General features: G+C 35.7%; 2 protein-coding genes across 4 annotated transcripts; both read right to left on the bottom strand.

Annotated features, from left to right (window-relative positions):
* Nucleotides 1-329: 329 nt before the first annotated feature.
* LOC144551544 (coiled-coil protein) lies at nt 330-11,832 on the bottom strand. 2 transcript variants are annotated; one of them, XR_013510831.1, is made up of 25 exons: nt 11,447-11,832; nt 10,631-10,798; nt 8,901-8,975; nt 8,665-8,743; nt 8,485-8,549; nt 8,289-8,378; nt 7,800-7,889; nt 7,472-7,558; nt 7,277-7,360; nt 7,048-7,167; nt 6,732-6,757; nt 6,496-6,628; nt 5,849-6,337; nt 4,620-5,137; nt 4,170-4,233; nt 3,954-4,053; nt 3,193-3,356; nt 2,731-2,853; nt 2,402-2,468; nt 2,139-2,201; nt 1,912-1,984; nt 1,669-1,788; nt 1,163-1,240; nt 741-791; nt 330-629 (listed from the first exon to the last, which is right to left on the bottom strand). XR_013510831.1 is itself a non-coding variant. In XM_078299544.1 (25 exons), the coding sequence occupies exons 1-25, from the start codon at nt 11,648-11,650 to the stop codon at nt 519-521; spliced, it is 3,246 nt and encodes a 1,081-aa protein (XP_078155670.1). In that variant the 5' UTR covers nt 11,651-11,832; the 3' UTR covers nt 330-518. The 2 variants fall into 2 exon arrangements, 1 of the variants encoding a protein (XP_078155670.1); XM_078299544.1 differs by having other exon boundaries at nt 2,398-2,468.
* Nucleotides 11,833-14,036: 2,204 nt separating this feature from the next.
* On the bottom strand, nt 14,037-22,658 carry LOC144551542 (UDP-Glycosyltransferase superfamily protein). 2 transcript variants are annotated; one of them, XM_078299540.1, is made up of 14 exons: nt 22,089-22,658; nt 21,817-21,903; nt 21,387-21,490; nt 21,235-21,285; nt 20,643-20,814; nt 20,072-20,386; nt 19,290-19,493; nt 18,058-18,534; nt 17,360-17,569; nt 16,805-16,993; nt 16,270-16,430; nt 15,706-15,858; nt 15,163-15,241; nt 14,037-14,692 (listed from the first exon to the last, which is right to left on the bottom strand). In XM_078299540.1, exons 1-14 carry the CDS (start codon nt 22,485-22,487, stop codon nt 14,306-14,308), a joined length of 2,988 nt encoding a protein of 995 aa, XP_078155666.1. In that variant the 5' UTR covers nt 22,488-22,658; the 3' UTR covers nt 14,037-14,305. The 2 variants fall into 2 exon arrangements, with proteins under 2 accessions (XP_078155666.1, XP_078155667.1); XM_078299541.1 differs by having other exon boundaries at nt 14,037-14,687.
* Nucleotides 22,659-23,165: the final 507 nt, after the last annotated feature.

Below are 23,165 nucleotides of genomic sequence, written 5' to 3'. Positions count from 1 at the left end.
TCTTTTTCCAAACAAAAAAGCAATAATGATATGATCTCATTGGTTCAGGTATTTCACGTGCCTATATTTCTCGTTCCTTGTACAACTAGGGTGTCTCTAAGTTCACTATTTTTGTGTGAGTTAATACAAGTGATTCTTTATGCTAATCTCAAAATAACTATATCATGAAAAGACTTAGTGAACTTAGAGACACCCTAGTTCTACTCAAAATTAATTTTCCTTTTTTTATTTTCATGATATAGTTATTTTTATGCTAATCTCGCCATATTTTGTTACATGAAAATACCCTTGATTATGGAACTAGTACATGTTATGGACAGATGTGTGAGTTAATACAAGTGATTCTTTCGGACAAGATATGATACATAATTTGACTAAATATACAGGGGGCATAACATACACATCACAATGGAATAATGAAAAGAGGGGGGGAAAAGGGAAAAATAGACAAAACTGAAAGAAAAAAAAATTGAGGGGAAAAATTACAACTCTACAGCATCAGAAAACCAGCCTTAACTCTACGGTCCGAACTCGATCTTGTCTATCACTTCCAATCGTGTTTTTCTTTTCCATCCTTTCATGGTAGCCACAAGGTTTACAAGCCCAATAACCTGGCTTTTGCTATATTCCTATAAAACAGAAAAACAAAATCAAAATATATCAGAGGCAACTAATACAATTTTGATTAAACCCTTAAACTTTTTTTCTTTTATTTATTTTATAAAAGAAAGAAGGATTACTGGATGAGCACGGGCCCAGTGTACATATTCAGTCTCTGGGAGATAATAAGCCTGTTTCAGTACACAAACAGAGAATTGTTGTTAAGGATTTGCAAAAGCAAATGCTTTGTGATAAGATCAGAGATCATATTTGTGATAACTCAACCAAGATTCAAGTATAAAACAATTCTCATATAAGATCAACCTGATCGATGCTCCATATGGACTATACATATGTTTGGTAGTTCACATGAATAAATTATTGTATGAAATGATTCTTGGTCAATTTAGGAATCCCAGGACCCTCTCAAATAGTGAGTTAGAAACACCATCAGTGTTACATAACAATTGATAAGACTTTCAATATTCACCTGTCATTTCTGTTTTTCATCTCTATCCATCTATTAATATAATTTGATATAAGATATGGCTCCATGTCTAACCTTAATAAAGACTTCCACAATTTGGAACTTCGGCTTTACATTCCCAGGGACAAAATGTTTTAGTCCATTCATTAGCACCTGCGTAAAAAAAAAGTTTAGTTTCATTTTTTAGCCTTTTTTCTCAACAATGATTAGCCCTATCAAGTCATAAAATGCTGTGCCATACTTTTTAAGGCAAGCGAGACCCCTGCCGTAATTTATTGTGGTTCATATGGGTTCCGGTCTGCATCATGTTGTGACCCAGTATCTCAGGCAGTGTTGAATTGACCAGTAAAACATAAGGTCAGGTCAGGTGCATGCACGTGGTAGGACCACTGCTTAAACAATTAAATTAAGCACCAGAAAGCACAGATCACAAAAAGGAAAAAGAAAAAAAAAAGGAATTCCAAACTGCTATGAGTTTGATATTTGACGGCCAGATGGATATGCCAGAGGAGAGTTGGCCAGTATATACAATGATGTCAGTTACCAGACAGAACCAGCACTTCAATTTGTTAAATTAAAACCTGAAGATCAAGTGACATTAGAGCTCGGCCTTCATCAGTGCATCTCTTTACTCTCGATAATCCTTCAATTAGGGTTTCAACAATACTTTCCACTCCGTAATCAAGAAGCATATCTTGAACCTAGCAACTCAATAAATATAACTCACTATCCAACAAGAAAAGAAGATAAAAGATTTTTTTTTTAAAAAGGTAGAAATATGCTTAATAAAAAGGACAAGAATAGAAAAGAATGATGAGGCCCACCTCCTTAGAAATTCCCTCATGGGATAATCTTGTCTTGAAGTGCTTAAATTCTCCCAATAACAAATCTACATAACTGGATTAACAGAATAATGGAGCAACAAATTAAAAAGCCATGATAGGAATTTTTTTTTTTTTTTCATTTTGGCTGACGAAAGAGAGATTCGAGAGTAAATACGAAGAATCAACAACATAAACACAAAGTTGACTAAATATAGAGTAGCACACACCCATTATGTTCCAACCCAAGCTCTTTAACCTCCCATTTAGCATTGGTAATCTTGTCAATGTACCTGCATACATTAACATGTTTTAGTTACACATTCCTTTACTTCATCAAAGAAGCTATTTGATGGATTGACTTATGACAATGAAGCTCAAGGTTTGGGTGGGAGAATATTGATAGGCAAGTAAGAATACATAACTACAAGAGAAATTCCCTCTTGAAATGAAAATATTATATACAACTAAATGCTTCTAGTGCGTTACCCACTCATATGAAGAAGCATTATTGCACTGGTCTTATGAATATGCTCAATCAGGTCTGGTACAGAATCAACCTGAAAAAGCCAGAGAAAAGGAAAAGAAAAGAAAAAAAATCAAATATCAACAGAATTGGACAAAGACGCAAACAATAACAGAGAAGTTTATCTTCATATAAGATCAAGATTCCTGAAATACATGCTGATAATCTTAATTTTCAGACAAAAATGAAAAACACACAACAAGAGCACCAGTAGGTGAAATATTAATTATCTTTTTTCACACACGCAATTCATTTTGAGCAGGTAACATTATCAAGCAATTACTCATGAACATTACCAGATGTACAAAGAAGTTCTCAACAATAGAAGACCTGTTCTGTAACATTGACTGTAGATGAGGTCTAGATCTATTCAAAACCCTAGCAACCAATGATAGTGTCTCAGCAGCAATGCATCTCTCCTGAAAAAGCAGTATGCATCTCAAGCATTAGCTCATTGACAAGCATAAAATTTTACTAAAGCAAAATGTAAACATGCTTCTTGTCGCTTCAGATGACTTCATGGTTACTAGAACACAAATTACTTTTTTAAGTTTGTAACACATGGGGAACTTTGGTTCATACAGGCCAGTATTACCAGCACCAGAATTCAAAGGTAGGGTATCTAACCAATATGGTACGCATAATTGCTTTTACTTGGCATACTGTTTGGCAGGATCTAGTTCAGCCTCAACTAAATTATGATCTGTGCATTAACCAATCAACTAATTGCAAAAGCAGCTTCAAGAAAATATGCATACCTTCAGTACAAAAGGGGTATGGCCTAAGGGTGAAGTAGGCATCACATCCATATGAGATAAGTTTGGATTGTATGATATTGATGAGGTTGGCGAATTATTACTTAGAGGTCTGATCCACTGATCACAGTCTTGTGTTATTTTGGATATAGCTGTTCTAAGGCGTGCTGGATACCACAAGACAGGGGAAAATGAGTCAAGACCATTAATACCAGAAGGCAATGTTATTTTAGTAATTCTAATAACCAATTTAAGCAAAAAGAGAGAGAAGGCACTTGTAGAGATAAAAAAAGCTTCTCTTTTTAACAAGAGTATCTGAACTTATATTCTCAATCTTCGGAATAATAGTCAAGTATATCCAAGGATTAACATACCAATTTCAGTGCCATGAACCTAAATATTAATTGACATAACCTCCAGTATTTTTTAACCTAAACCTACATGATACTATCAAATGTCCTCTATAGTTTATTTTGTATTTTTCTAGGCTTGAATAAACAATGTCAGGTTGACTAGAGTCTAGAGGTATGGCCAGACATTTGATTAAGGAAATCTTGTAGGTGAAAAACTAGTGCACAAATACAACTTTAACTGAGGCTCATTCAGATGGTTTACTAAATATTGACGGAATTAGTACAATACTGTACCAAACCCATACAGGTAATCCTTCTATCATACAGAAAATAAGTTACAAAAATCCAATTTCCAACCAAAAGTTTAAAAAGTGAGAAAGGCATCAAGCTAAACAACAAAACAATGCTTACTGGACAGGGCATCAGGAGTGGATTTAACATTCTGACTTCCAGGCTGCCCAAATGACTCGAAAATAAAATGGAAAAAGGTGCCAAATAGTTGACAAAGACCCTGAAATTATTCACAATACAAAAATGGAAGGTAAAATAAACAAAAGAGTTCAATGAAAGACTAGCAATATATGATGTAGGAGAACAATATCCACACATTTGCATATGAAAGCAAACCTTGAAAAGCTCGACATTTACAATCTCCAACTTTTGCATTAGTCTAGCATATTTATCCATCAACCTGAACAAGAAAGTAAAAAGGTTTCCACTGTAACATTGGATATCATTATTAGCAATAGACTATCATCACTATAGCAAGTCTCATGTCATGCACATTGCCAGAGACTAAATTATTAAATTAAAATAACAATTTTATGTTACCTAATTATCATGTAGTATCAGTTACTACAAAAAAATCAAAGCAATTCATTTACTTTGCTTTAATGTAACCTCAGTTTAAGTTCTATTGATTTGGTATTGCACTACTTCAAAGTAACTTAAAAAGGAATGGCCATTAGTTGCATATAAGAAATGCATAGGACATTTTTGCAAAAGCAGCACACAATGGTTGTAATTTACAACAAAAACAAACCCCAAGATAACATACAGCAGAAAAAAAAAAAGTACCTCAACAAACAAATGGAAGAACCAGTTTGAGCCGAGATCTCTTCGTCAATCCAGTGTGCCGAACTGCCTCGTCTAATTCTCGAATTCGAGATGCGGCTCGGCAACTGACTGTCCTCGTCAATAAAATCCGCAAGCAAATCTTCATTTTCATCTTCCAGAACAGAGCTGCTCCCATTTTCAACGCTCTTAGGAGAAGAAGACAAAGATACCCTATCCCCCTGCCATAACTCCACCACCCCACCGTTTGATTTATACCTGGGAGATGACTCCCTCGAGCCGTGCTCTAGTCTTGCAGAGAAGGGGTTATCCATTCTGAGCCAGTTGGCAAAGCCGCTCTTGTGTCTTCCGGCATCAGAGGAAGAGTGGATGTCTCTTCTGTAGCTCTGGCCCAACATGCTGGGAGTGGAGTGAGTGATTAAGGCGGCACCATCACCGGTTAGGCCTGCCAGACTAACAACTTGCGGTGTGTCTGCTGGCATTTTGATCCATGATTCTTTGTCCAGAACCATCTTAAGAGCCTGGTAGAAGTAATAATTATCAGGGAAGGTATTACAAAGCATTAAAGAAAAATTTTAGTGCCAGGTACACTACACCTGCTCACTACATCTATCCAATCTACCAGTAGTGAATGTATACAAAAACAAGTGTTGTTCTCTTAGTAATCTATTTTAGATTGGGGTGATTATTTTATCATCATGTCAGGTTTTCATGCTTTTTTTACAGTAAACTACATGAGAGGAATCTTTGGATACATCAGCCCATATTTAATCAGAACAAGAATTCAAAACAACTTGACCTAGGATTCTTTGTCCAAAACCATCTTAAGAGCCTAGTGGAAGGAATTATGGTCAGAGAAGGCATGCAGAGTATTAAAGAAGGATTTCTTGGGGTACTCACGTGCCCTCTTATAGTGGCAGATCCCACCAATAGTATGCTATATATGAAAACAAAAGTGATGTTCTTCAGTTATTTGTTTTAGATTTTCTACCGACAAGTAAGCTTTATATGTTTAACATTTTCACAATAAACTTTCATCAGAACATATTAGTATAAGTCAGCCCATGGTTAATTAGAACAAATATGCCAAATAAAGTTATTACAACTGACAGAACTGCAAGTAGCATATAACATCCCTTTGACGCCTAGAGTTTGAACCCAGAAACATATTCATATCAGAGGCAGATGAAAATTAATAAAAAAGGGAAAGAAAGCGGGTAAAAAGTGCTTACGTAAACATTTTGGCGGTGGAAATTGACAATATAGTTTTCACAAACTGCTTTTAGCTTTGCCCTAAACTCGGTAGCTTCGACACCACAAAAGGCCTCACCAGCCAAAATAAATATGCACATATCTTCATAATTCCTCAGAAACTGGTATGTACTAGTTGAACAAACAGCACCACATGAGAGTAGAACAGACAAACGACTTGTTGTGAGTTGCCAAAGATTTCTTCTTCCTCTTTCTAGAGTGTTTGCAACAAGCACTGTCGCTTCTTTTCTCAGTTGATAGAAGGGGGAATTGTTCTCCATTGAGCCAGTACCAGCAGCTAAATTTGATGAAGTGCTGGTACTGGCTGAACTTTCCAATGCTTCAATTTTCAGATTTTGAACACTTGGCTCACCAGAAATATCTTCCGGTGAGCCAAGAGTAGTGCCAACTAAGCTGTCAGATGCATTGCGATTGACCTTGTTAGTGCCTGATGTCTGTGGTTCTGAATCCTATATTAAACAGATTTTCAAAAAATCAGAAAATCAGAAAATAAGAGAAACTTCAAAGGGAAGTTCAACTAAGAATAGGAGGGAAAGGAACATTATGTAAAACAAAATCAAATTTAAATCAATATTTTAATAACAAAAAATAATCAACCACAGTTTACCTTCTCTTCTGAACAGAAACTTAGAATACAGTAATAAGAGCACATCAGCCTAAATAAGCACTCCAAAGTTCTCAATAAGCACAGCCTGAACTTGGATTCAGGAACTAAGTCACACAGATCGCTATATGTAAGTCTGTCACAAAAGAATCACATAAGATAGTCAAATCACCAAATAAATTCAAATTAGGAACTTGTCACATTCCAACAAGGAACAAAACTATATTTTAGTATGTCACCTGCTTTGTGTACTCCAACCAACTTCCTGCCATTATAAGAAAAAAAAGCAATCAATTCAGAGATTCAGTATGAAACCAAATAATGAGATCTGATACCAGCGAAACCCAGACTTCGCAAGGAAACCATTTTTTTATTGTTGTGTATGATATGTTATTTCTGTGTTCTTGCTTTATCTATGTTCAAAAGTACTTATTTACTGTTCATTTGTCTATAACCTCAATTTCCAGAGGCCACAGAATAAATTGGCACGCCACGGCAAGTACAAAGATAAAAAAGAAACTGTGAAAATTAAGAAGGAAGAGACTAGAGTTGTACTTCATGAAGCGCGTCTCTAAGAACAGCATGAGTCTGAGAGAGAACTTCTTGAAGAAAGAAACTCTGCATCTTTTCAGCCATGCCACTGACATCCCCCATTAAAGCATATGCATCAATCGCCTGAAATTTTAGTTTTGATATGACATTCGAAAACAAAATTAGAAAAAGAGAGACATTTGATTAGAAAATAGATATGATAGAACCACTGCAAATAGAAACAAATTCTTACCGTAATATAATTTTCTTCCTTGAATGCTTGACAAATTCCTAACAAATGTAAATCTAGCTTTTGAATAGTCTTTGCTAGCCAAGCCTGAAAATACAATCATCTCATAAAAACCTCACCTACTAGCATATCAGATGAGAGTTTCAGATAAGAGAGTAAAAAAAGGTCATTAAAATGTAATAGAAAAAAATTACTAACCTCAACACCACGGCCCATTTCTTGAATAACAGGTAGCTCTGAATAATTATCCAAAATTTGCAAATACTCAGGCAACAGAGCAAATGCCTAAAGAGGAATAACAAAAGAAAATGAACATCTAAGAAGACAAAGTACAATACGTACTGTCCAGAGTGTCACTAATTCAATATGTACCAATTGGACTCAAGATTTTTCCGTTCATTCTTTTTTCAAGAATCAACGATATTAAGTTAACCTTAAACATTTTAAAAAGACAGGCAGGCCTAATGTATGCCAGTACCAAATTGTATGGTAATCCTTGTAAAATGCAGTCAAAAAAATGACTTGCCTGACAGTAGTTTTCCTTCTCAACCAAAGAATCAAGTTCCATTTGCATGTCAACTGCTCGGCGAAGTTCTGTAAGAATGGGAAGCATGTCCTGCATTGCAAGTAAGATAGAGTTTCATTGTTGTCTCCTTTTCTCAATCAACAAGTACAAGTAGAAAGTCTAAAATTGATTTGCGATTTTTCCAACTGCAAATGGTTAGTATTGCTTTGCTGATGACCAGAACAAGTGGTACAGGTTTATAACAAAATAGTAACATACAGGGATATCACTAGAAGTAACAAATGGTGCAGGTTTATAAGTGTTATGAATATTTTGGTTCATTTAAATTTATGACTGTTGGATGCAAGGTTGCAGTTTCCCGTCTTTTTTATTACTCTTTTAGTTGTAGCTAGAGGGACTTTGAAGGTTTCACTACTAGGACATGACTTGAATTATATACAGGGATGCATGTGAAACAAAATTACAATTTTAGTATACAAACTAATTTACCAAGAGAGCTTGCTTCCTCTTTGATTTTGTATTGACCACAAGGTCTCTTGACACCTCAAGCTTTGATGAAGTTATGTGTCTTCTCCCATTCTGTAAATTTTTACATCACATGATTAACTAATTGCCCACTAAAACTAGCACAGCGCAAATTAGAGAAAATTCTTGGAAAAATCCACAAGTTAATAATTAGAAGTACCATGCATATGACGTTTGCAACTTTCAGGTCTTGTTCTAGCTCCATTACCAACTGCATTCCCTTCACTGGGCCAACCAAGACAACAATTGTTTTAAATTTTGACAAAGAAAAAGTCAGAAGATACATAACAAATATATAATAAAGGAAAAAGTCAAATAAATATATAAACCAATGGCTTACCCATTTCTTCATGGTGCTCCATAACATGTTTTGATAATCGTTCTGCAATTTTATCAAGCTGCGCCAATCTAAGGGTAGACTGCAAAAATACCACATATAACAGTTGTGACAAAAGAAAATAACATATTCAAAATATTAAGAAACAAGCAAAGTCTATCAAGTACAAAACACAAAACAAGAAAGCATTATTAAAAGCTAATTTTTTTTTTATTATTTAAATTATTGGCTCCACAAACCTGTTTATCAAAATAGGTAGCATCACTATCTTCAGATGGAATGTTGTCCAATATGTACTTCACTGGATCAAATTCCTGCAATAAACATATATATTGAAAAGGGAAATTATAGAAGGTAAACCTAAGTTACTTGACCCAATATGTTTGCCAGCCAAAGTAAATAAAATAATTCTTTAATTTTTCAGAGTTCAATTAGTCCATTACCAAATGTAAGGACCTGGTAGCCTAAAGTGTGTTTATAAAATTAAGAGCATCTAGAGGTAGCAACAGGTCAAGGCTGTCAGGCTAAGTCAGGTTCAGGCCACCACTCACAGTCACTTGTGCTTGAAACAATACCAGGCCAGGTAGGCTAGACCCAGCCATAAACAGGCCAAGAAATGCTGACATGACCTTCCCATTCACAGGTCAGTAGGGGTCAAAACAGAGTAGGTACAGAACAGATAGTCTAAAACAAATTTCCTTCCCACATTTATTAAACGGATAGGGATAGGAATACACATGCTAAACAGATATATAAATTCAAAGCCACAGCTGCAGTACTACGGATATTGATATGAAACGTATATAAAAGGAATACGAAATTGGAGTAAATCAAATAAGTTAAAGCATTGACAATAAAAACAAAAGGCTGCACATACAACAAAACAAACATTTTAAGAAAAATAACAGCTGACTTCTGAAGTGCAAAAAATTTAACAAGAATACATGTAATATTTATTTGCAATTTTGCATAATAGATAACAAGTTCATAAAACTATGTAAATATCTACAGAAATCCACAGAAATCCTTCTTATCCATATCTATATTAAAAGGGGCTATTAAATTACTTCCTTATATATCTGTGTAAATATCCACATAAAGTATCTGTATCCATATCCACAAAGATATAAGATATAGTGTAGATTACGACTATTTATATCTGCAACATTCTGTAGCTCTACAGATTACTCAGATGAGTCAACCGTGTCAGATTGCTAAATGTTCCTCGATTTTTATCAGTGTTGTAAAAAAAGGTCTTGGTGGCCGAATAGTCGGATTGGAGGTCACTCCATCACATATTCTGTATGCAGAGGTTGTTTTGCAATTCTTAATGACTAATCAGCTGCCAAGATCAATCAGCCATTTTCCAATTAGGCCGCAAAATCATCAAAAATAGTTTGAATTATGAATAATGATAATATATTTTAAAAGACAAATCAGCCGCCAAGACCAATTAGTAGGCCATTCTCTAATTAATCTGCATAATCATCAAAATTTTATTTTGGACTATAAGCTATGATATATTTGGGAGTTTAGCCTTCTATTTAGAAAAAAATTCAATTGAGGTGCCAAACAGGTTCTTTCAGACCCAGCCTGCCAACAGGTCAAATTTTATCCCGATCTATATTGGAGGTACTTACTCATGGTTCCGGAATTAACTGGGTCTGGTAGATCTATCAGTTCAGGTTAGAACTTCCCAGCCTAATATAAACAGAAACAGAAGTTCACAAGTTGATTGACTTAAGTAACTTCACCAAACCAAATGCTAATGCTCAGTCAAGCATTTGCCTTTAAAAAAGAATCTTCAATTAAAAATGCCATTAAAAACAACGAAAAAAACAAAAAAAACTACCAAAGTCTGTGTACACATGAATATGTCTGTGTTTGAGTGTGTGTGTGTGTGTTTGTGTGTGTGTGTGTGTGTGTGTGTGTGTGTGTGAGAGAGAGAGAGAGAGAGAACGAGGGGAACCTCCTGATAGAAGTCATCTTCAAGCTCCTCTACCGTTTGACCCTGAGGGTTGCTACCGTAAATTGAGACCAAGTTTTCAGAGCTGGAAGGAAGGGCAATCCGTTGGTGCGGCGGTAGGCCGGCAAGTGCTCGTGCAACAGCAGCAGCAGCTGCAGCTCTAGCTGGAACCTTCATAAACCAATTACAATTTCAAGGAAGCAACTCAGTGCAATTGTTATGCTTTTCAAGCTGGTCCTTACTTGTATGTTTCTTTTATATTTCTGTCTCTTTAGCTGGACCTTCAAATATTTAGTCCAGACAATTGCATTCTCACAATATAATAAGCCAAAATATGCAATACAATACATACTGACACTGGCCTAAACAGTATTATTGTATAATATCTAGTAACACAAAACTTTGGATTTTGATGGGAATTGGCATTAGATGAACATGCATTCCCTCTTATGATGAACAGTACAAAAAAAATTCAATATGTTTCAGCACTTGAGTACTAAAAACCAGCAAAATTAAGGTTGGCATAGTAAAAGCCAGTCAGAGGGTAAACCCAAACAAGCAGCACAAATGCTAAAGCATTTCCAGAAATAAAATTTCAAGTTCTATATAACAAATGGACCAAAAATATTAATCATGAACCAGATATAGAGCAGATTTTTCATCTCAAATTAGTTATTTTTTTTATACTTGACAGATCACGCACGGACCAGCATTATCTCTTTACCTATTCCAATCACTAAAAACCCAATTACCACACACAAAACCAGATCCCTACATGAAAATCAACAGGACCCAATAAAACTAGCGAATTGAGTGCACCTCAGGTCGGTCAGAAGCAGTCGGGAGGAGACCCAGAGATCTAGCGGAACGAACAGAACTAAGGAGCTTCTCTCCGACGCGCGAGAGATCCATGCCCCCGCCTTGGATGAGAAGCAAGGGAAGGAACAGTAGTGGGCCAGGTGTATCAAAGTCGCCACCACTGCCGAGGAAGGAAGGTATACCTGGCGTCGTGTCTCTCTGCATATCTCAGTCGGAAAACCCGAAGCTCTCCATGGAACCGTTCGCCTGAGACGCTCGGTTAGGGTTTTGTCGGTGATCGGATCGAGAGAGAGATGCAGCGAAGCAAAAATCGGGTGAAGAGAAAAATAAAAATATTAATAATAATATGGGAGTTAATAATATAGTTGAGGAAAGTGTTAGATTCTGTTTTACTTAGAGAAATGATGATTAATTATTTTTAAGTTATACTGTTACTGCAGAAGGGCTATTGAAAGTTGAAACTTGAAGAGACGGTTAGGAAGTCGGTCAAGTCACGGACTTAACAAAAGTCGTTCAAGGTCATAACGGACCTCGGATGTTTATTGGATGCGGTTTATTTCGAAATTTTTTTAGTTACCATCCTAATGGTCAGATTTCATTTCCTACCATTCACACGGATTGAGTCCGCGCATCAAATTGGATTAGTGCGTCGATTAGAGATGTGCACTAATTTGATGTGCATATTGGATTGGCGCACGTAATTAGTGCTTTTATCCAGTCTGCGCATCCCCAGTCTGTGTTCCAGCCCAATTTAGTCCGCGGACTGGGTCTGCGTAGGTGATATGTTTTGAAATATGTTAATTAGGGTGGTAATTAATTAATTTTGATTTTCTGGGATGGTTACTAAAATTTTTTTGGCAATTTATTTTAGTTTTCAACCAACCCGATAAATTTTGGATTAAATGGTTTGGTTTGATTGGATTTTTTATTTATTATATTTATTTCGGTTTAATTTTTTAATATATATTTTGATATTTATTTTTAGATAATGGTTCAAATGCCTAGTATCTTTCATATTTCGTTGTGCCTTATATTATTTATCTCTTTTTAAAGTTCAAACAATCAATTCGAATTGATAAAATCATTATTTATATTTTTTTTTTAAATATACTTGGAGAATAAATTTACATTTTTTGAAACATTTTTAACTATTTATTTAAAAAGATACATAATCACTGTTTTTAGAGACATTTAAACCACCTCTTATTTTTATGATTAATAAATACATCTATGTATATATTGAGTTTTGACTTTTTAAAATTTAAGCTCTTTTATTTCAGTTCAATCAAACAAATGGAAATTTAGTTCAACTATTTTAGTTTTGTTGTTATTAGATTCGCTAGTTTAATATTGTAGGTTCATTGGATTTTTTTTAATACCGAATAAAATTTAAATTTGACCATATTAATTTGATTTTAACAGAACTAAACGGACCAGCTGTTGGATTATTATAGCGAAAAGTTTTACCGAGACATTAACATATCAGTTTTTGCTTGGTGAACGCACAAGTCATATATGACGTTGTTTTACTTTTATTGTTTGAACACTGCATGAAACAAAAACTAATCTTTTAATATCTTTACCCTGTCTCATCCGTTTTCATTTGCTTTTTCACTATGCCTAATATTCTAAATCGGGTCCCATCATTGGAAATAAACAAATTAAAATTTATACAAAAGAGTCTCTTAAATCTTATTTCAGATCGACATTAAGGGTGGCAATGAGCTGGCTCAGTCCGAGCTAGGTCCGAGACCAGTTTGTAAATTCTAGACTGAACTACAGCCGAGCGAGTTAGATCTAGGACATCCGAGCTAAAATCTCAACTTGAAATCGTGACAAACCCGTCCGAGCTAGCTCGCTGGGTCTGGTTGGAAAGTCTGACGAGCTGGCTCAATGGGTCTAGATAAGATAGAAAATCACGTGTTAAAAATATTTACAAAGTTTGAAGGCGAATTTAGAGTATTTATAATATTTTTACTTAAAATATTTAGAAATATGATATATAAATTATATTTTTGAATAAAAACAGAGGTGAATTGGCTTCATTCAGTATTTGTAGATCCACCGTGCGTGACAATTAATGATTTTATTTTGGTTTAAAGAACACTAGAACCACTGAATTAAATGATTTATACGGAAAGAGGAGAATCCAACAAGATATTGAACTGTATAAAAATCTTAAAATAAATAACTCGACCAAGTTATACCGTACAATTTGTCAAAATAATTTTATGAAAATCTTATAATCGCCTATTCCAACATTATATGTCCGTTCATGATCGGCTACTTGCTAATTGCGAAAATTGACAACCCATTTTTTTTTCGCAAATAAGATACCTTTATTGCGTAAATGAGATATTCATAACAATTAACAATTAGTGACAGTCAAATCCTGATAAAAAAATATATATATGCATTCGATGTATCAAAAACAGATTCCAAGAAATGAGATCAATAAACTGATCCAGGCACATTAGGTATTATTAATGAAAACCTAGGATGTAACTCAATAAGGTTTTCATTAAGGTATTTTCACTGCATCCACTGTACAAAGATCCCTTACAGCTTTCACCAAATGTAAAGAATGATGAAAGAATCAACACAAATTATCATATCTCTAGTAGTTTCCTCCAAAAAAAAAAAAAAAAAAATCATATTTCTAGTAGCGCGCTGAATAAGTAAAAATGGAATCAGATGTGGGGAAGGATATTTATTTCCTAGAGCACTTCAGAAACCTAAGAGAAGTAAATAGAACTGAATCTACCGTGTAATGCCCTCTGGTTGCAATCTCCTTAGGAGACTGCATAGGCAAATATTTTTCTTTTACTAAACTCAACAAAATTTTGTTAAGTACCTTATTTACCCCAAGGCTTTTTGCTTGTAACCATATTTCTGCCGATCAAGCAATTTTTCTTTCGTCTTTCTCTTTTTGTCCATCTTTTTTACATAGCGCTCTTCCCTCTCTCGGTCAAATACCCCTTGCCAATGCACTTCTCCCGTTAAAGGCCAAAGCCAGTTAGAATTTAGATAAAAGCCATCATCTGCCTTTTCAGCCAAATCCTCATCCATGCTCTTCAACAGGGTAGGTTGGAAGTATTTTGCCCAAATTACCCCTTGTCTTTGCTCAAGAGGGTGTCGTTCGGACAGCTGGGCCGTAACTGGGTTAAGGTAAAACATCCTTCTACCACTGTGATAGGCCCAGATATTTACCAGGAATTCCAGAATACGGCAGTAACACTGTCTTTTCTGAGCCAAAAGATGAATCCAGATAAGATGATTTGGCACTTCAGGATCATTATAAAGCACTTCTTAAATAGAGATCACAATTTGGAGTGAGGAAGCATTACAATTGGTATTTTCGTCAATAAGCAGAAATTTCGACCAGAAAATAACAAAAAGCATTGCAATTGATATTTTTGATGGGTGCACAACCAGTATGGAAGTTGGTTCATAGGTGTTCAATCAAACCTCAATTAACCCTCAATTATGAAACAAGGCCTAAATTTAACCCATTTTTACCTAAACCACCCCTCAAATGTGCAATACTCTTTTGCAATTCAGTTTAGTCTCAAGTTACCCTCACTTCCAACACCAAATACAAAACAAGCCCACAAAAACATATATCATAAACAGAAGGGGGGCATATCATACTGATTTGGATGTGACCTGACCAAATTTCTGGTATAGTAATCCATAGTAGAGAGATATTTTAGCACCTCTATTTCAGATGATCCCAGCAAACAAGAAGGATTGCTTTTGTTGTAACTCAGCTGATCAAGTGAATCCAGAAACATTCTGAGAAAAGATACTATAGAAGTTACTACCTCTATAAGCTTTATATTTTAGACAAACTGGTAGGTTAGCAATCAACCTAACAGAATTATACTTAATTAGAGTCACAAGGGTAACTAGGGTTTACGGGTAGCATTTGACTTGTTTGAGTCTCTGGCCACCTCAAGTATATTTCTGATCCTCCGTAGTTCCAGTCCTTGTAAACTTGGAGTTGTGAGTTATTTTGGGGCACATTGAATTATTTTTGTAGTCAGGTCAGGTTTAAGTTAACTGCGATTTCATGTTACTCATATTCAGGTAAACCCAATTAAATCAGATAGGAATCCAGTATTGAGCTCAAAAAGGTTGGATTATGAATTATTCATTTGGGCTGGTCGAGTGTGATTTTGTCTCAGTATACCACAACGAGCTATATGAGACTACTTTGAAGCACGATTATTGTCTCTTATTCTCGCAACGAAGCATACCTCGAAAACATAATGAACTCCAGGAACGAGGGTGTAGGCATGATCCAGCTATGAAGAGCAGACCAGTAGGACCCACCATTAGGCATAGGGGGCAAGGATGCCATGGTCTCTTCAAGACCATACATCAGTCTGAATGCATCTCTGAATAAAGATCTGCCAATTAAAATATAAACTACCAATTAAGCAATCTTAGAACATATTAGTTCACTTGTTATAACACAAGAAAACAACAGCATAATCTTGTAAAATAAGACGACACAAGAATAAAGAAAACAAGACCATAATCAATGAGCAAAGATCTGCCAATTGAAGTATGAGCCAACAGTTCAGTAACCTTAGAAAATATTAGTTCACTTGTTATAACACAAATCAAGCCCATAATTATGTAGATTAATACAACACAAATATGGTCCTTCTATAAGGCACCGGCAACTATCATCCAACAAAACAATCCACCCTGTCATGCATTGCCTTCAAAAATTTAGAGTACAAGCTGCTTGGCATTGAATTTTTTTTATCAAATATAAATGATAGTAAAACATTAATTCATTTAAACAAAGATACCTGCAGTGACCTGCATTTAGGTTATCACACGAGGACCAAAAGTCAAATTTGTTCGCATTCAGATCCATATCCAAAAGTGCCCAATAATAAACAGCATCTCCCTTGTTTTCTTTCATAATAATCGTCTCCAACTTTTTTTCAGCAGTTTTTGACAAAGAAACCTATACAAAAGACTTTATCAGTATATCCCCAACAATATCAAGTTATAGTTCCTTATTTTTGTTTCCTTAACTTCTTTCTTTCTTCCTTTTTCTATAGGGTGCTTCAGTGCTTGCAGTTCATTCACAAAAGGAAACATTTCTAAAGGAATGGGACTTCAGCATTGGGATCATAAATGGTAACGTATGTCAACACATAACCATAACCAACTCTAAAGGATATTTCAATGATTATCATCTTATTAGTTATTAGCCATATTCTAAATATAATCACCAAGGCTTTGATCCCAACATAGATGGTAAAACCATCATTTAAAGCTATACACTCCCAAAAAAGTAATAAAGCCGATAAAGGCATGGGATCATTGGGTAAATACCATTCTACTTGTGGCACGCCATGACTGGAAACCGATCCAAGGTAACTTGTGGACGGTATCCACCTTGTTAGCAATAGACAGTATTGCACCAAACTCACACAGAAGATCTCTGTAGTGTGAATCTTCTAAAACAGGAAGCCGCCTAACTGCATCCACATCATCAGTTTCTGGTCTTCTGCCACTTCTGGACTGGCATAAAAGAGAAAATTTGACAAGTCATGACATATAGAATTGAACAAATATTCCCAACTGGGACACAGCTGAGAGTCTGACAGTACCAGTTTGCATTTATATGTACAATAATGGTAACACTCATTTATTGCTAACTCACCAAAGAACCTCCCATTAAAACACAGTTAGCAATAAAAAGCGTAAACTACAATCTAATTGGTTCCTCTGTATTTTACTGGTGGTACTGGTAGGTATAAAACCTACAGAGGATTATATATCATATGTTTTTCAGGTTACACATGCAATATATACATAAAACAGATATCTTTCATGAAAATATGGCAAAAAGACATTGCAAGTTCTCATAATTTATCAAGTTGATACCAGGGTGATGCCACGGTAAATGGAGCCGTGATGTAGAAACGGCCATGCCCCCTCTCCATTGTAAATCTCGTATATACACACAGGCTGTCCAGTCCTCTCTAACTCCCCTTCATCTCTCTCATTTTTCTCGGATTTTGCCTTCTCAGCCTTTCTGGCAGTGTGATACACCTCTTCCCATGTTTTCAAGGGTGTCTCGATCCTTTCTTCAAGCTACACCAAATGAATTATTTAGTAATAACTAAAATGAAGTCATGTTTTGGGTAAACACTGTCCTCTGTATGGGGCATGTGCCTTCTCAATATTTAACTGTTGAGAATACACCTTCCCAATGTAAACTAGCTTGCTATTTGGGTAATTTTGCTGTCGTAAAGGTCAGCTTAGGTCAATGAATATAGCGAACCTCCTTTCCAAAAAAAAAAAAAGAAAAAAAATTATCCGGTTGATCTTCTTGAGGTATTCTGTATACAAAATTAGCTTTGGTCAAGGCAGTTGTTTATGGGTTGACCTTCTAAAGGAATTTCCCATATTAGCAAAAACTGCAAACTTCTCACAAGGCAAATAAACTGGCAACATTTATTTCCAAAGTGATACATATCTGATGTATCTCATAATTGATAATTCAATAAACTGACATGTACTTCCAAAGTGATACATGTAACAAATAATACAAAGGAAATTAAAGTATAAATGAAGCTAACCTCTTGCAATTCTCGTGTCTCTATATCTTCCGAGATTTCCATATCATTTAAATCTTCCCAATCTAGCTGTGAGGGGAAGTCATCACTCAAGGTCTCATTTTCAAAATGGGACATTCCAGTAAGATTTTTCTCAAATTGTTGCTCAAGCATTTCTAGGACACTTAATTCCATGCTCTGATCATTCTCATTTGTTGTTTTCCTCTCAAACAAGTCCCATGACCATGTCTTTTGTTGGATTTGAGAGGAAGAAGCTGGAAGCATCACATTTGATGGGAAATATAGCATGTTTTCTAGGAGTTTTGCATATGACGAAACACATTCATATGCTAGCATATTTTTTGCAAGCATTTTACCATTGCTAGCAACTTTGTTTCCCAAGACTGAGAGCTTCTGTTCTCCTATTACACGTGAGAAGGCTTTAGTCAATGTGGCCAGGTCCTTCGGTTGGAAGAGAAAGCCATTAACCCCATCAATTACCTGCCATCAACTATTGTGTTAGCAATGAAACAACAGTATGTAGTTTACTCTTGATTTGCATTCACAAACAACAATCATTACTTCCAGTGGATGTAAAGGATTGGTGGTATGTAGTATCTACCAACCCTTATAATACTAGGACCAAAATAACCACTGTTTCAGGGCTTCCTTTTTTTTTTTCCTTACCCAGGTGCTCAATTGTAAAATCATGGGGAGGTTGAGGTTAAGTTGCTTAACAAGTGATTGCCTGTGAGGATATATCCATGTAAATAAGAATAAAGTAAGATCCAACTAGAAGTTTTTCTAAGTTATGTTAATTTGGAATGTTGAAGATAGAACTAAACAAAAAAAAGTATTAAAGAAAATAAAACAATGCAAAAATGAACAGGCACATAAGTTGAATTACACATCACATGGTTAAATATTCATAAAAGAGAAACTATTTCATGTGCACCCTACAAATTGTCAATACATCTGCCTGCAACCATCACAATGAGAAGCTCCTCACATACCCATTTAAACAATGCAAATATAATGTTTTACAGCATTACTAATTCCTTGTAGAACATCCCAGTAACCCCTCATTCCTTCCTCTTTATTTACAGAAGAAATCATGAGGAAAGGGATTGTTGGGGTGCTTTTAGGATAGAGTCTATGATATTTCTCTCTTGCAGGGTCATAAATTATTTATTGACATTTTGACAGCAGTACACATGAAATTGAGCCAAAAGAAACTACTGAAGTACTTGACTTACATGCTTTGTAATTTGACTGATGTTTGGTGCGATAATAGGAACTCCAAAGGACATGGCTTGCAATAACAGAGGAGGAAAGCTAGGCTCCTCATTGAAGGAACCATGTAAGACAATGTCAGCTATTAGTAGCAAACTACTAGCGTCATGATCAAAAGGATAGCGCTTTATTGAACTAGCAGGGAAACCCATCTGTGTCGCAAGTTCCTAATCATAAAAGTTAGATAAGATTGTTGCTTTTGTAATATCTTCGTTATAAGATATGTTTGATTGACTTACTGAAGTCAAGTAGCACACAACCAAACTATCACAGAAAAATGGTTTAATAACAAGTGATCAATTCTCGAATTTGTTTTTCTTGAAAGCTCGTAAAGAGGACTAACACCAATTCATGTGCCAGGTTAAGGACTACTACAGAACTGCCACCTAGAAGAATCACGATTCCCAATTTTAGTAGTGCACGCAAATGGCGAACAGCAATGTGATGGAAAAGTTCTTCATTTCAACCAAAAAGGAACATAGAGAGAGGGGGAGAGAGAGAAGAGTGATCATGTCCTTTCTCTCATGTATATTTGTAAAATTCGATTTCATATATTTCTCAGGCAGGTCAAGTAGTGTCATTTTGGTAAATTTGGGTACCATAATGGATGAGGTCACGCATTAGCTATGAACTATTTTCAAACTTTTGGCCTGGTAGGACAACAATGAGTTTTAATAGAGGGTTAACCACTAAATAAAACAAAACTGTCACCATCAGAGTTTCTCATGGAGAGAAGTTGTATTACCTGAAATGAGGAGCTGTAGGCATCCGAAGAATTTCCACACAAGAAGATAGAATGAACTCCTCCATTCATACTTTTCTCAAGTTCTAAAACTTGCGGGGCCAAGGCTTGCATTGCAGCCGCAAAATCCCAAATGATGTCATCATAGTGGAAATAGCTCCCAACGAAAAGAACTATGAGTTCATTCTCACCATATCCATAATCTTTCCTCACATGATGCCGCGAATGAGATGCCAAGTAATTCTCGGTCTTCAGTACGTCGGCAAGGGGACTAGAAATAACCATAAAGTTTGTAGCACCAAGTGCAACATACAGCAACTGAAAGGCATTTTTCAAAACAAAAAAAATAATTAGAGCGTCGGTAAAGGATTGACTCAAGTATGTAGCATCAATTTATCATTGACCGTTGCACACAAACAAACAAATGAACAGGTGCATGATGTATCAAACCATACATGGATGGTAATAGTGATCTATCATACAGAATATGGTAGTTCGCTGAAAAAGTTAAAAACAATGAAAAGGAGACCATTTTTAGAATTATAAATTACAATGAGAGACAAAGGTGCTTTACAGGAAGGGAGAAATCAGGAAATATGATGGCATTGGCTCTGTAAAAAGAGCTTCTCCATTGGCTAATAAGACCATCAAAACCCTTTTCTTCGTATTCTCTGAGACGCTTCCCGAGAGTATCTTCATGAATGAGCCATATTAAAGGTATAGATAAGAAGGGTTCCTGCATAAGACTGCATGCAGTGTAACATGCTGAGTTCATGATGCAAGGAAGGCTCTTAAAAGTAAAAAACACAACCTAGAGCCAGTGATGGCAGTTTTAGAACACACGAAAAGAACCTCGGCAGCATAACCACTGGATGCTTTTTCTTCTTTTTTGGGATAATTTCAGCATAAGAATCAGAATATAGTGTATGGCTCAGAGCAAGGAGAATATCACATATGAAATTAGCATTTTTTCTCTTTTGCTCTTATTTGGGACGTTAGGTCAGAGTTGCAAGCTCACCAAGCAAGTATTGGTTGTGTAATTTTGAAAAAAATTCATATACAAGGCTTTCACGGTGCAGAGACTAAAAGACCAGAAAATATTAATGAACTTCCCAGAAAGAAGCGAATTAAAATTGCCAAATGTATAAATATTAGAAAATAATTACCTGGAGAGAACTCTTCTACATTCAAGGGAACCTAGTATCACACCTTCATAACTAATTAAAAATAAATAAAATAAGCAAAGGTGAGTAAAGCAATATTATCAGGAACAATAGAATGTAAAGGTTTACAGTGCCAACAAAAATTTGAAACTTACTTTGACCAGTCAATGGACATGAGCCCCAGGGACTTGACCATGTGCACTTGATAACCTATACTTTTCCACAAGTAATAAGCTCCTCCATCCTCAAATGTAAACACCTAATCAAATTATTAAAATCATGCCAAAATTCACACTGCTAAGAAATGAAGAAGAATTATCAAATATTATGTGTCCAACAGGCAACAGGTCAGACAAAAAGAAAAAGAAAAACAGAACTAAAAGGTAACCTATAATATTATGATCAAAAAGAAAATAGACAAACATCATTTTTGCTAAAATAATTTTAGATAAAATAAAACAGAAGTGATATAGTTTGACTTGAATAATGAACTCTTGAACTCTCATGACATCATGTTGGGTATTCAGCTAGAATAGATACACGATAAACAAAAGTAGATAACTGAAGTGTAGAAAAGAAGCTCACAGTAAATCTATAACCAAGTCCAGTAAGTGCTTCTGTCAGAGTTAGCAGCATCAACAACTGTGCGTCTCTATGTCCACTTCCTATAACCTGAAACCACAAAACAATATGTAAGGCACAAGGAATTTTCTTATTTCCCTCAAAATATTCCTTATACATTTTCAGACCATTTAGTTAATGTAAAACTCCTCAAAGAATTCCATCTAATTGTACAAAACAAGGATACAAACAAAGGAAAAAGTAATTCATTAAACCAGAAACAAATGATTACTCACGAGTGCCAAACGAGGCAACCTCAGCCCGACAATATTCCCTCGCTTAGATCTCTCAATTTCAAGCTTACCATCCTCACACCTCGCCTCCACCGACAACGACGACAATGGCAACATCCGTTGCGCACGCTGCTCCGTGCTCCGCAGCTCACCGTGCAGCAACATCTCAGCCGCAGTACGGCGCACATCGACATTGATCGAACCCTGCTGATAAACGGCGAGAACAATGACCCACGCGATAACCATAGAAAGGCCGACGCAGTAGACGCAATATTTGCGGTGCCACGTGGCCCTGCGTGGTTCCCGCCTCTGCCGGACGCCGCCGCCACGATCTAACGGTCGGACGGAGGGTTCTCTGTCGGGAAGGACATGTGGGCCCCGCCTCGACACTACGGTTGCCATCTGGGAAAAGGAATTTGGAGAATTGGAGAATTAATGCATGACTGAGAAGAGAAGGACAGTGAGTGAAAGCAGGGTGTGATTTGTTTAATGGGGCCAGGAAGGAATATAATTAATTAATTATTTGGTTTATCTGAGATTGAAACATCCGTCTTGAATTTGAAAAACAAAGATGAACAAACAATAAACAAATCCTATTGTTAAATTTCTGTGCTACAATCGGATTCGGGTAAACAGGTTGATTGGAAAAGCCGATCATTTTTTTAATCCGGGAAAGAAAAAACATAGGCAGCCATCGAAATAGGGGTGCAAACGGATCAGATACGGATTGGATAGTGATAAAACCATAACCGTATCCGTTTTTATTTTTCGTATGCGGATGTATAAAACGATTGTAGTGTGTGTTTAAATCATTTTTTTTTTAATTGTATGAAAACAAGAAAGAAAAATTCAAGCCACACACAACTTTATATTATATTTCAAATTTTAATTATTATATACAATAACATTTCATATTTTTTAATTTAAATGAGCATAAATAATATTTTTCCCTATTAAAAACATCAAATATAATTTCACATAATATTATGTAAGCAGAAATTTTTGTTGCCTCGACGGAAATGGGAACTCGGATCTTCTAAAGTAACCCAATTTTTATAAATTGGATTAGGACCGTCCAAT

The sequence above is a fragment of the Carex rostrata genome, chromosome 3, assembly GCF_964058835.1.
Source record: "Carex rostrata chromosome 3, lpCarRost1.2, whole genome shotgun sequence".
Taxonomy (NCBI): Eukaryota; Viridiplantae; Streptophyta; class Magnoliopsida; order Poales; family Cyperaceae; genus Carex; species Carex rostrata.
This window is presented reverse-complemented; position numbering and strand designations above follow the sequence as displayed.

Bases quoted from the DNA above. Each gene is read 5' to 3' on its own strand.
- LOC144551544 (XM_078299544.1), bottom strand. From the start codon at position 11,650: ATGCAGAGAGACACGACGCCAGGTATACCTTCCTTCCTCGGCAGTGGT. The intron at 5,138-5,848 runs GTAAGCACTTTT...TACTTCTACCAG, and splicing joins TCCACCGCCAAAATGTTTAC to GCTCTTAAGATGGTTCTGGA. The intron at 792-1,162 runs GTTAGACATGGA...GTACTGAAACAG, and splicing joins TTGTGGAAGTCTTTATTAAG to GCTTATTATCTCCCAGAGAC.
- LOC144551542 (XM_078299540.1), bottom strand. From the start codon at position 22,487: ATGGCAACCGTAGTGTCGAGGCGGGGCCCACATGTCCTTCCCGACAGA. The intron at 21,904-22,088 runs GTGAGTAATCAT...TTGTGGTTTCAG, and splicing joins GGTTGCCTCGTTTGGCACTC to GTTATAGGAAGTGGACATAG. The intron at 21,491-21,816 runs GTGAGCTTCTTT...TAATTTGATTAG, and splicing joins GACTTGGTTATAGATTTACT to GTGTTTACATTTGAGGATGG.